The 12711-nt window shown below is 37.3% G+C and overlaps 2 protein-coding genes across 9 annotated transcripts; one reads left to right on the top strand and one right to left on the bottom strand.

Annotated features, from left to right (window-relative positions):
* The first annotated feature begins 61 nt into the window (after window positions 1-61).
* LOC105125672 (Tetraspanin family protein) lies at window positions 62-5086 on the top strand. Its single transcript, XM_011026231.1, has 6 exons — window positions 62-491; window positions 1101-1200; window positions 1475-1555; window positions 1648-1752; window positions 3584-3766; window positions 4696-5086. The coding sequence occupies exons 1-6, from the start codon at window positions 187-189 to the stop codon at window positions 4765-4767; spliced, it is 846 nt and encodes a 281-aa protein (XP_011024533.1). The 5' UTR covers window positions 62-186; the 3' UTR covers window positions 4768-5086.
* Window positions 5087-6774: 1688 nt separating this feature from the next.
* Window positions 6775-12617, bottom strand: TRM20 (methyl-coenzyme M reductase II subunit gamma, putative (DUF3741)). Of its 8 annotated transcripts, none has more exons than XM_011026223.1 (6): window positions 12441-12617; window positions 11314-11463; window positions 10586-10665; window positions 8549-10441; window positions 7891-8044; window positions 6775-7800 (listed from the first exon to the last, which is right to left on the bottom strand). In XM_011026223.1, the coding sequence occupies exons 2-6, from the start codon at window positions 11450-11452 to the stop codon at window positions 7076-7078; spliced, it is 2991 nt and encodes a 996-aa protein (XP_011024525.1). In that variant the 5' UTR covers window positions 11453-11463; window positions 12441-12617; the 3' UTR covers window positions 6775-7075. The 8 variants fall into 8 exon arrangements, with proteins under 8 accessions (XP_011024525.1, XP_011024528.1, XP_011024526.1 ...); XM_011026226.1 differs by having other exon boundaries at window positions 10601-10665; XM_011026224.1 differs by having other exon boundaries at window positions 11314-11460.
* Between the last annotated feature and the right edge of the window lie 94 nt (window positions 12618-12711).

Below are 12711 nucleotides of genomic sequence, written 5' to 3'. Positions count from 1 at the left end.
CACAATCTTAAATCTATTTTTAAAACTAAAAGCACTACTAACTTATAATTATCCAATAAATTTCAAAAATCACTTTTACTTTGTCCACGGAACATAAAAACAAATTCTCCAAAAATCTACAATCTTTCACGACCACTTCTCTGCTCCGAGCAAATCCTCGTTAGCGTTAGGGTTTGGAAAAAAAAAATGGAACGCAATTGCTGCCATGTACCACTAGCATTCGTCCTAAAACTCTTGAATTTCCTTCAAGCATTTATCGGAATTTCAATAATTATTTACTCCTTTTGGATGCTTGATCAATGGAACAACAAGGTCCCCGTCTTTCCACCTTCTGCTCCTTCTCCAGATTCTTCGTTTTCCTCTTCTTCTCTCTTGCTTTTGCCCGGCTCCGAGTCTCACTCGATTCGGGATCTTGTCTTCTCCGATGTGGTTCCTCGGTTTGAAAACGGGCTCGACTTCGACTTGAATTCCTTCCAGCTTCCGGCTCCTTGGTAATTTCGATTTTCTTTCTTAATTTTACTAGTAATTCCTTTCGATTTTATAGTTTTTTCGTGTGTGACTTGATTGGTTTGGTTTAGGGTTTTGAATTGCGTGATTTTATGTAATTAATATAAAAGGAAGGATTTTTAATGCTTAGGGTTTTGAACTTTGTGATTTTTTGTAATTAATACAAAGGGAAGGATATTTAATGTGTTTTTTTATTTTTTTGGTTCCTTGGGAGGCCTGTTAAGCATTGTGCTATACAACGGGGTAGCCCTGACCTGACTACATAATAATCAATTGAACTAGAGTCACTGGTAATATAACCTGCTTCACTGAAGGAATTTTAGGCTTGTTGCATTCAGTAGCTTTCAATTTTGGTTAGATTGATCTCTGCTGCAATTTTATCTTGGAATTTTTTAACTGATTTTTGTGTGTGTGAATCATGAGTGATTATATAAGATTCATATTGTGTGGAATGGCCCGCATGATTTTTTGCAGTAATTCTGCTAAATCGTGAGTGTTTTTGTGGTTGTTGTGGCTAAACGTGTAGCATTTGAGGGACCTGCATGGAGGGTGTTATTTCTCTCACTCTCTCTCTCTCTCTCTCTTTATGGCAGGTTCATCTACTCTTTTATGGGAGTGGGCGTTATATTGTGTTGCATTACCTTCATTGGCTGTATTGCAGCGGAATCCATAAATGGCTGTTGCCTTTGCTTTGTATCCGACATATATACAATGCACTCTGTTTGTTTATTTCCACATTTTTTCACTAACAAACGATCTACAGTTACTTTGAGTTGCTTCAACTTAAAAATAACATAATTTTCCTTTTTTTTTTACTTTATACTGGTAAAAGGATCAGACCGATAATACAAAACACAAAAAAACTTTTACGGTTTCATTATTCTTACGAGTCAAATTGGCAGCCTATAACATATAATTTGTGGTCTGCACTCACTGAACTTGTTTACCTTGACCTAATCAATTTCAGTACACAATACTGAAAATTGTATTCATTCTGCTAGAAGCAGCCTTGGTTGCATTCATTGCAATTGATCGTCGTTGGGAAAAGGTAATTTATTTTTCTTTTAATAAAGATGCAGGTTGGCAGTTTCATTCCTTTGTCCATGTAACTTAAAACTCCTTTGGGCTACTCTGTTACAGGATCTTCCATTTGATCCAACTGGAGAACTGCAGAGCCTTCGTATTTTCGTTGAAGAAAATGTTGATATATGTAAATGGGTTGGCATCACAGTGCTCATAATTCAGGTATGTTCCACAGTGATTTATAAACGAGAATTCTGTCACATCTTTGAAAATAAGTCAGTTCCACAATCATGATCCAGAAGTGAAGTTCTGCAAATTAAAGATCAGGTCCTGCTATGTATATATTTTTATTCTGTGAGTTTCAAATTTTGTGCTTTAAAAACTTTAATCACAACTTAAAAAAAAATGATATGTTACATGCATGTAAAATGAAGGAGATGAAAACATTATCAAGATCAAAAGATTTTGTGAAACATTTAAAATGAGTTACTTCCATCGGAAACTAGGTAAACAAATCTAGTCCTTTTTTCCTCTCAGGTATATTGAAAAATATCTAAATAATCCTAATATCAAGATTGCTTCTTCCTTTTGACATGTCTTCTTCTGCCCAGTGGAAACAAGTTAATCATCTGTTTAAATTTAAGTGAAAATTTACTGAAATAAAGAAGATGAGAAAAATATTCGAATGAAATCAGTGGATAATGAGGTGCATAAGGACTGAATTTTGATGCAGGTAGGCTCTCTATCATTTTTCCTTGTATTGAATATGAGCAGCTCAATGGTTACCTTTCTTTATTGTCCAGACAATTGAGATTTATTCTTGTTTTGCTAAATTTATCGCCATTGGGACCTCCATGATCCGGTCATTTCAATTGGAGACGCTATCTGCCTTCCACACACTGGCCACCTGAAGCAAAGGAGCTGTAAACTTTGCACTTAGAATTTGATGGGATTAACTACTCTTAAAATTATGCCTAGTTCATGGATTTTCCATTGAAATGCATGTCATCCTAGAATCCATCAAGTTACTTAAGAGTGAATATATTTTAATCTTCATTAGTCATATAAGATCCTATTGTTCTGCCCTTGTAATGGTGCCAGACATCGAGAGTCAAACTGTGAAATCTTTTCCTGGTCAGGGGTGCTAATTCCTACCACTGGTGCCTCATAGATAAATGAGTCAAACGTTTGTTAGTGGCCTACTTTCTCCTAGCAATGTAGAAGTTCTTTGCCCGGAGAAGGGATGATTGAGAGAAGATATTTTTTTTCCAGACTAAGCGTTAAAGAAACCAGAGAGGAAAGGGTGCAATTACTGTAAGAACAACGATATGTTTGTTCTTTTCATTCATACTTGTGCATTCTATATCAATAGCGGGTTGCATGTGAAACTATAATTCACGGCAATAAAATATAATGGTTCTCCACAGTCAGGAAGTTATCTTGAGGGACCAAAAGTACGAGTCCATCATTAATGAATCTTTTTGTCCAGCCATTTTTAGAAAAGATGAACCCGCTGAATGCCTCAATGACCACGGTTGGGGATCAGTCCTCAACATGCAGCCTGAAGGCCTAGCAAATGGTTTTCAGTGGCTCCTAGAATTAAGTCACTCTGCTTAGTTGTTTTTTTGTTGAATTTATTTCTTTGGAGTATTTAAATTGAAGAACAAGAAAAATTGATTATGCTCTGTGCTGGTATTTAATTTAGTGAGATGCTAGAAATATGATCATATTCTCTATTGTGATTTTTTCTCAACAAAAATTTTTTTGCATCTGGGGAAATGAAAGTGTACTCTAATTGCTATAGGAGATCCAAAGAAGGAAGGCCACCCACTAATAGTTTTAAAGTAAAAAACTGGATGACATTATTCTAGATATCTATTTCTTATAAAGGAAGATATCAACTCTTTTTCACAATATAAATGCCTTTTCACTTGTAGTATATTTTTATAAAGATTCTATATATTTCCTTGATATTTTACTAGGAACCATGGGCATGGAATATTGATGATTTCACAACGGCTTTTTCTAATTCTATCTTTGGTATTTATTCCAGGCACTAGCTCTGTTACTAGCAATGATTCTGCGAGCTATGGTCTCCACTCGGAGAAATGAGTTTGGTGAGGATGATTTTGAGAATGTTAGAGGTAGAACTAGGGAGCCACTCCTAAATCAGTCAGGCCAAACATTTAGTCCAGGGACTCATTCAGACATCTGGACCTCACGGATGAGAGAGAAGGTATTTTTTCATTTAGACACATTGTACATAAATTGAAAATTCAATAGTTAAGAGCACACGTGTGGCTTTCTGTTACTTATTTTAATCTGGTTGCCTGGCATATATATGCTTAAGTGAAAAGGAGGTGGTTTGCATGATGCTTGGCCAATGTGCTATCACAGTTTTACTTGAGCACATGTTAAGATTTGCAACAACTAATAACAGTTGCCTTGTTGATGTCTATGTAAATCAGCTGCTTTTTATAACCATTGGAACTGGGAGCTGTAGCATTGATAAATGAAATATTGTAGCAGTAATGATTGCTGATAATAGCTTTGAAAATGTAACTTTCTAGCGGTACTTGCTGATTGATGAAAGTTCACTGAACCAGGATGGAATTAAAGTGGGCACTGTTGTTTTATTGATGAAATTTTTTAGCAAACTAATTGCTTTGATTTCGCTCTTGCTCTCAAGCAGAGAAGACTGGCTAATAATTGTATAATTTTTTTTTTTAATTGAAACAAAATCTGCATTTCGTGTGCCTAAAACAACCAGCTATTAAACTTAGTTTTTCTCATATTTTAAGTGTTAACCCTTTATTACTGTATTATTAACTTTACTATTAAAATCTAAATATAATATATAAATAATTAGCCTATAAATCATTGGTTATGCTGTTCCAATGAATAACATAACATTAATAAATAACGGGTTTGTTATATGATTATTTTGTACTTTTATGTAAAAAATAATGCAAAAATAAATATTGGATTGGGATGATGAGCAATCATGTAGATTACAAATTAATGTTGTTATGGATATTAAACTGATTGAACGTCTCAAGGCATTCATGCATTTCGTGCTGAACTTGGTCAGCTTTCTTCACATATTTAAAATCTACTTGATTGTTGATTGACCTTCTGATGGCATTCATGCATTTTGTGGAGCAGTATGGGTTGAGCACTGGAGATAAACCCAATCTACTTAATCAGAATGCATCAATGAGCATGAAATCCAAGTAATGAAGATCAGAAAAGTTTCTGTCTCACAAGGTGGGAAGAAGGACACCAAAGTATAGTTACATTGTCTCGCCTCTTACTGACGTACATATAATTGCCTTTTAGTTGTTTCTTCTTGAGCTTTTCTGGAGGAAGTTGTGATATGTATAGGTCCTTAGAAGCTCCCGTGCACGTCGATTTGTACTGATTGGGGAAAACATACTTCGTAAGGTAAAAGCTTTTCATTTTGTGTTGCCATTCACTTCTCAGTGTCCTCATGTATGGTTTGTTAATTGTTGTACACTTTTGCTGAAATAATACGTTGAGTGTTTATTCGATGTGTGAAAAACATCCATGTTATCCTCGCTAGTTTATACTCTGTGATCACCTCAACCAAATAATTATAAGCTAAAATTATTAGAGACGTATAAATTTTTGTAGAACCCTGAATGGGTTGTGCTTCTATATGTTTGGTAGCTTGTTGAGATGTGATTGAAACTGTGTTTTCTTCTAACCATAATTTTGAAAATGTTTGGTTAATCAACACCTTATAGTTTTGCATTTTGCATAGATTTTACTGAAAATGCTCTATTAAAAAACCTTGTTTATGAACAAGCTATAATTCACAATGCAATGCAAGACACAAACTTTTATGCAAGTAGAAGCGTGTTGAGTGGACATGAAACAGACTTATGGGATCTGCCTGCTGCAACAAGTGTTTTTGGTGGATCCAAGGGATTACGGAAATCTCTCTGTAGATTTCCTCGTGTCAACGTCTGTTTCAGAGATCAGAGCCACAGATGCTCCTCTCTCTGCCTCATAGGTACTCCACACTCTTCTAATTTATCCATAGATGCCGGTGTAAGTCACGTGATCTGTACCTGTTCATTAATTTTGTCCAAAAAAAGTCCTTGTCTTGCATCTAGTTTTTCTCTCCACCCTCACAGAGACTTCAAAAGGTGTTATTTTCGTAGCATACCATGTTATTTTCACTCCGTAATAGACCCAGAATATCTTTTATTACATATAATTCTTTTTATAAATAACGATATTAGATGTTGCCTTCATATTTATATTCAGAAACTATATATTTTTTTTAAAATCATATTTACGTAGTTTTTAAGGATAGCTATTTTTTAAAATTAAAATAATACAAGGGTGCAGGTCATAGAACCTCTCTTCTATTGGCTCTATTTTATAAGCCTAACAACTGAAGATTTTTGGCTGGTAACAGTAGATTCCAAGTACACTGGCTTGTGTCAGCCATCATGGAATATTCTCCCCCTCTCGTTTTTTTTTTTTAATTTATTGGTGTTATGAAGTGTATCATAGTAGTTCAATGCTGAGTCGATGGAACAAGTGAAATTATGTATTTGATATTTTGCTAAAAATATTTTTTATTTGAAAATATATTAAAATATAATTTTACAGATTAAACATATGGCTAAAAAAAACAAATCAATTTGATAGAAACATGATACTAAACAATCTTTGCTCACTGTCTTTCATCAGTAGCTGTCAAATCTGCCGTGATTTGATGAGCTGATCAGAAAAACTTACAAAATAGAACCTTATACGAGTTTGAGTTCCTAGTTGAAGTAACAAAAAAAACACAAAATTGATCGAAACAAGTTTTTAACAATTAAGTTTCCCCGTTGGGTATATCACAAAATCATTTTAAAAACACAAAATGATTTTATTTTAATTAAAAAACAATCTACTCAAATATTGAGTCCATTTCTTTACCGAGACAAAGCCAGATCCGACAACTTCGCTATTTTTAACTGAACATTAGTTTGGACTAAGTTACATGTCCATTCTACATTTCAAACAATGGTACTTCCAATTTTGATGATAAATTAATTTATAACTTTATCACAAATTTATTGTTGATTTATGGTATAAATGAACACCTCAAGCCAGCTTAATCATATCCCTCTTTTACTGGATTTAAACGCTAGCATTTATTTAAATAATAAAAGATAAGTAGAAGGGATTGATTCATGAGAGACCACATTGAGAAAATTACGTAGAGAGAATTCTGAGCTTAACAACTCATCTTCAATGGTCAGTAGCAGTACAATTCCACAAAAACCTCACACAACAGGATGGATGGGGAAGGCTGTAAAGACAGCTTGTTTATCTTCTATGGACCATCAGCAGCTATCAAAAAGTGAAAACACATTTGCTAAATAGCACATATTTATTTACTAATTTAGGCACTTACAGGTATTGAACAAATAAGGCGGGTGGGATCCTCATTGTTGAAATTCAATTACACAAATAGATAGCTTGATGCAATAAATAGGGAAAAAGGAGTTAAAAGGCCTCATCACATCCTACCTGTGAAATCAATGACAGTCTCCTCAACAAGTTCATCCAGCAACTTTCCTTCTATTTCGTTCCGGAAAGTATCTAACTCCACGCTCATCTTATCTATCCACCCTTTCCCTACCACCTCCTTCCTCACCACCATCTCCACCACCAGGCTGTTGCTGCCCCCACCACCATCCCCAGAAGCACATCTCACATCACTACAAAACCATTCCTTCATCTGAGCCCACACGTATTCAGCTACCATGGGTTGTGCATCCTCTTGCAACCTGTTTTGTACCCCACTGCATGTGGCCCTTGAACTCCTATCTGATCCATGACCTGTGATTTCAACAAGTGCTGCATTCACACAGTCAAATACAAGTTTCTGATTTGATCGTCTCTGCCTTCGCTTTGCCTCGTGCAAAAGCTCCTTGTCATTTAGATTAGTGTATTTGTCTCTCAATGATGGGTCCAATGGGCTTTCAGGGGAATGCCATCTGGAAAAAAATGAATCTAATTGCACCTCGCAATCAAGGCCAGCTGCTGTTAGCAGAGCTTGGACAAAGGAAAACCAGTACTTTTCATCTTCCTCGGCACCCAAGGCGATCGGAGAGGGAGAGGGTTTTAGTGGATAGGAACTAGCTGTCTCCACACAAGAATTATCCCATGTTAGCGTTCGAGCCACTGATTCTATAGGTGGTGATTTACCGATCAAGTTAGACTTAAGAGGCACCTCTATTCCTGCATTAAAGAAAAAATTCATATGATCTGACTAGGAACTTGGCAAGTTTACAGGAAATTTCTCAAAAGTTCCTCAAATGGGATATTTACCCCTATAATCTGGCTTCTGTATCAAGCCAGAAGCCTCCAGAATTGTGTTGTCATCCTCTTCAAATGGGGGTTCTAAAACTGAGATTGGACTTGGCTGGTCCTGATTCTCATTGATATTCGCAGGCACCACAGGCTTTGTTACAGATAGCCCTCCCTGCAAAAAGTTGTGAAATGAAATATCAGATCAGCAGACATTTAGAAAGAAAGAAATGATATTCAACTGGGAGTGGCAACTGGGAAGCATAAATCCAGAAAAAAACGTATTATGACATTGCTGCATTGCTTAAAATAGGATCACGTAAAAAATGAAGATGTGTTCCATATTACACGGCAAGAGTACACTGTAAGACTTGTACTGTTTCATTTAAACATCATCAAAATTGATGCATTACGCACCACCCCAAACTCATTTTCCTAGCCCACATGACGACTTGATTTGTACCGTCCAACCCCACAGCAATTAATCAACAAACTGTAAGAGGCAGGAAGTACAGGCTGGGATTTGACAATGGTAGTTAGGAAAAACAGTAGTCATGTCTCTCGATCACGTTTCCATAAATTATCAACTGTAGACAAACCTTTTGATTGAATAACAGCAGCAGCATGCATGATTAAAAGAGAACAAAAAACAGAGCAAAATGAGAGAAGATAAAACTACCTCATGAGAAACAATGTCTTGTTTTGTTTCCATGCTGATAAAATCTGGATAGGTATGCATGCCTGCTGACGCATGTAAACCATGAGATGAACACTTTTCATGGCCAGTGTTATTAATACATTGAGCTGCATCATCACTAACTTTTTCAGTCAGAGGAATTGGTAAACTAGGGGTTTCAGGGATGGCAGACTGAAATTCATCTTTAGATTGACATGCAACAGATTTATCTTTATTTGGTTTCTTGTTCCTCGAGAAAAATAGACTAGAAACTTTCCCCTTTAGAGAAGATTTCACGCTCTTTGGCTTTGTCAGATCCTTTGGAACTTCAGTTTTGCCAGCATCAGGGGGTGAAACTTCAACATTGGGCCTAGCACCATGCACCGTGGTAGAGACAGGCAAAGACTTGGACCTTAGAAGAGTTCTAGGAGAATCAGACGTGCCATCTTCCTTATTTAAATGACTAGTGATGCAAGAGGTAGATCCTCTTGGTTGTTGTTCCTTAATACTAACCTCTTCCTCAGCTCTCATAAATTTCTTTGTATCCGAAAGCGCAAGCATCTCCCCCAAAGTGCTAGAGCTTCTCCGGGCATTTTTTTGTTCAAGAGCTCTCCCATTTGACGCCATCATGGCCCATCTTTCAGAAAGTCGCTTCTTTGCTTCTCTGCAAACAGATGACTCTGGAGAACAAGATGCACGGCTGAAGGAGGAAGTGGAGTAGGGGCTACCAAACCTATTGATGTAATCCCATGAATGTCTAGAAGTTGGTGACATGATTTCCGTATCACTTAGATTTTCCACTGCATAGTCATTTACTGATCTGTTAAATGAACTGTCATCACCAGTGTAGCCATTGGAATACACGGAAGAAAGAAGAGTTTCATCCCTCCGGTGGCTCATCAGGTTTTCACGCATGTTCCGAGTGATCAACTTTGCCACCTCTCTCGGTTCCTGACCCTCAACATCTTCAGGTTCATCATAAAAATCTTCACCATGTAACATTCTTGGTGGTGATGACGGTGGTGATACCAGAGCCTTGATGTCATGGATCTTCCCAGGGCTAGGTTTCAATACTACTATTCGAGTAGGTTGAGCAGGAGGATATTCAATAATCTTCTCATTGGAAAAGGCAGGAGAATATCCAAGATTGCTTTCCCACCCAGTAGCTTGCCCAGTATGTGCCTGTTGCTTTGTAGGTTTATCACTCTTCTTCCCTGACCCAGCAAACCTTTCATTATCAACCACCTTAGAAGGCCTAAGAACTGTGATGTGCTTTGTCTCAGGAGATGGAGGCATAGATTGCATGTCATGCAGATGTTGAGAGAACAATGAATTTGGTTCCTGCAGAAACTTGAGGAATAAGTCTTTATTGGAACTTAACACTTCTAGTGCATCTTGGAATTCCCTGGACTGGCGGCCCTTTTCATCTGTTGACAGACGTTTTGCTTCCATGAACTTCTGGCGAACAAGAGCCATCTTTTTTGTATTTACATTTTCATTGTGATTTCGTTTTTGAGGTGAACTGTGTCTCACCATTGTCTTTTGGGATTGCTGCCAGATTTCATAGACATCTTTGTATTCACTTCGCTCTTCGCGCGGATGACCTTCACTTGGCATCTGCTTGTCCAAACAACTATGATCTTCATCCCAAGACTCCACAAATATCTCAGAGTGACTTAAAGAACGCCTCGAATAACCTCTAGAGTGGCTTCTTTGTGCAGCAGCTGCAACAGGCTGCTGATGAGGGAGGGTATCAAGTCCCATCAACTTGGCAACCAAATTGGGTGGATTATGTTTAGATTCCACTTCTTTGGACATTTCTTGGGCAATGAGTGTCTTCATAGGTGTTGCATTTGCTTTCTTATTCAAGGAGCTTCTCCTTAACTCAGATACAATCTGCAGACCATACATAGATCAGTACACACTATATTGTAGTATCCTATAGTGCAGGTGTGAGAAATGCAGACAAGTTCTGCAAAGAATCTCTCCCTTCACCGGACTATGGTCGGTATTACAAATAAACAATTTCCAGTAGCTTACCATTTTATCCTCAACCTGATCTCCAAAGGGTACACTCAACATCCTTGCCACATCTGATTGACTCCTTGAGATTGAAGAACCTGCCAAACCACCATCTCCATGTCAGCAACAGCTGGCTTGACATAATATATAATGCAAGATGCACCACCAACAATAATGGAAAATAAACAGCCACCATTATTCCTACACAGGACAAGTTAGGAAGGATCTGCTCCTACGTAAAATAAAACAGGTCATTCAGACCCAGAAAGGTAATTATTCCTAGCCATCTCCTGCAAACAAGTTAAAATATAATGTGTTCCAGTGGTGCATGTAAGAGCTCCAAATCGAGTTAAGCAAACCAGAAGAGGCAAATCGAGATTCTGTGATGGCTGGAAAAGACAGAATGCCCACTAAAGCAGACAACAACAGATGCAAAACATGATATAAGACTCATTAATATTGCTTAAACAAACTGAATAACAAAACCGTCAAAACTGATGACTGAAGCTGTTTGAATCAGCAAATTGCGAAGCAGTTAAACAAATTAAAATCAACACCTACTAAAGCCAGGCAACAGCTGCTTGTCACGGAAACGAGAATCTCAACTACAGAATTTCAAGCAAGAACAATTTGGACAAAATAACCACCATCATGACGTGGCATCTGTGAGCGACAGCTGCTTGTCACGGAAACGAGAATCTCAACTACAGAATTTCAAGCAAGAACAATTTGGACAAAATAATCACCATCATAATGTGGCTTATCTGTGAGCAGCCTGTTTCCAGCGACCCCGTTGTTTAAATCAAAAAGATTCACCATCCTGCCCAAGCATCCTGGAAACGGTTTCTCTATACTCTGACCCTTTCTGTACTGCATCCCGTTCATCTCAACACCTACTGTAAAACACAATTCATCAGATCAATTGCCAGTTTAGCACCTCGTGAAAAAACAGCAACTCCAACTCTAAAACAAGACATCTGTTCAGAGACACAAAAAAGCACAGAGAAACAACATGCTGCTAAAATGATTGCATTAACAGATTAAAGGGGAAAAACAAAAGTGGGGTTTCTAAAAAGTTAAACAGAAACCCCAAATCTTATTATTGTCAATGATTGCATAGGAAAGACATGACATGGAAATTACATAGGAAAGACAGGAAATGAAGAAAGTAGCTTCTCCAAATCAGGCAAAACCCTCTGCAGACTTAGATCGATCAGAACCAAATGACAGTTTTTATCAAAACTTGAACTCACTACTACCTACCCTTCCCCTTCTTATCCCTCTTTCTGCAGAAGTGTGAGACCTCAGAAGATACCACTAATGATTTGGATTTTGCAGTGAAAGAAAAGGAAATGGGCACGAGAATCAAGTAAATCAATAAAAGAAACCGCTTGTTAAGAAAGTAAAAGAATCCAAACAAATCAAAACAAAGAAGCCACCTTGATTTAAGAGAAAAGCAAACCAAAAAGACAGCTCTCTTTTACTGCAAACAGTATTCCCTATTCCCATGTTCTGTCAATTTCTCCCATCAGTAACAAAAACAACACAAAACCCATTTTTGTTTTGAAAAAAGTGATCAAGAACCCAATTCAGTAAAAAAAAAAAATGAACTTCAGTCAAAAAAATTCAAAACGTATAGGTTTTAAAGCTAATCAGCTTCCAAAAGAGCTATACAGAGTCCATCCTTTGCAGCCATTTTCTTTACAGAGCCAGAAAAGAAGAGAAAAGGGAGTTAAGAGAAAAGGAGAGATCGGAGAAAGGGAGAAAAAAGATGAGAGGTGATGAACAGAAAAAAGTGATTGTGTGCTCTAAAAGAGCAGCAGCTGACACAATATACAAAGAAATTTCTTTAGAGAGATACAGAGATAGAGACCTGGCAGACGGAATCTGACATTCCGGTGGAATGTGACCGGAGATTCGCGCTGTAGAGCAAGGATGATGTCACAGACACAGGCACAGCGTGTGATTCTAGCAGAGAGAAGAAAAGAGACTTTGGTGTTTTGTTTTTTTGTTCACCGACTAGGAAGTGAGAGAGAAGGAAGCAAGTGTCGGACTTGAAATGGTTTCCTTAATTCTGATTTATTTACGTGTTTCGATTACGAGTTGGTTAACGTTCGATTTTACTTCGAAAATGTTTTTTTTTT

The sequence above is a fragment of the Populus euphratica genome, unplaced genomic scaffold (assembly GCF_000495115.2).
Source record: "Populus euphratica unplaced genomic scaffold, PopEup_1.0 scaffold58.1, whole genome shotgun sequence".
NCBI classification, from domain to species: Eukaryota; Viridiplantae; Streptophyta; class Magnoliopsida; order Malpighiales; family Salicaceae; genus Populus; species Populus euphratica.
The sequence above is the reverse complement of the archived record's forward strand: the minus strand, read 5'-3'. Positions and strand labels throughout refer to the sequence as shown.

What these genes read in the sequence shown, in the direction of transcription:
- TRM20 (XM_011026223.1), bottom strand. Translation starts at nt 11,452, where the DNA reads ATGAACGGGATGCAGTACAGAAAGGGTCAGAGTATAGAGAAACCGTTT. An exon ending in AAGACATTGTTTCTCATGAG is followed by an intron (nt 8,045 to 8,548) that starts GTAGTTTTATCT and finishes AACTTTTTGCAG; the next exon opens with GGAGGGCTATCTGTAACAAA. An exon ending in ACAGAAGCCAGATTATAGGG is followed by an intron (nt 7,801 to 7,890) that starts GTAAATATCCCA and finishes TCTTTAATGCAG; the next exon opens with GAATAGAGGTGCCTCTTAAG.
- LOC105125672 (XM_011026231.1), top strand. Translation starts at nt 187, where the DNA reads ATGGAACGCAATTGCTGCCATGTACCACTAGCATTCGTCCTAAAACTC. An exon ending in TTCCAGCTTCCGGCTCCTTG is followed by an intron (nt 492 to 1,100) that starts GTAATTTCGATT and finishes TCTTTATGGCAG; the next exon opens with GTTCATCTACTCTTTTATGG. An exon ending in CCTCACGGATGAGAGAGAAG is followed by an intron (nt 3,767 to 4,695) that starts GTATTTTTTCAT and finishes TTTGTGGAGCAG; the next exon opens with TATGGGTTGAGCACTGGAGA.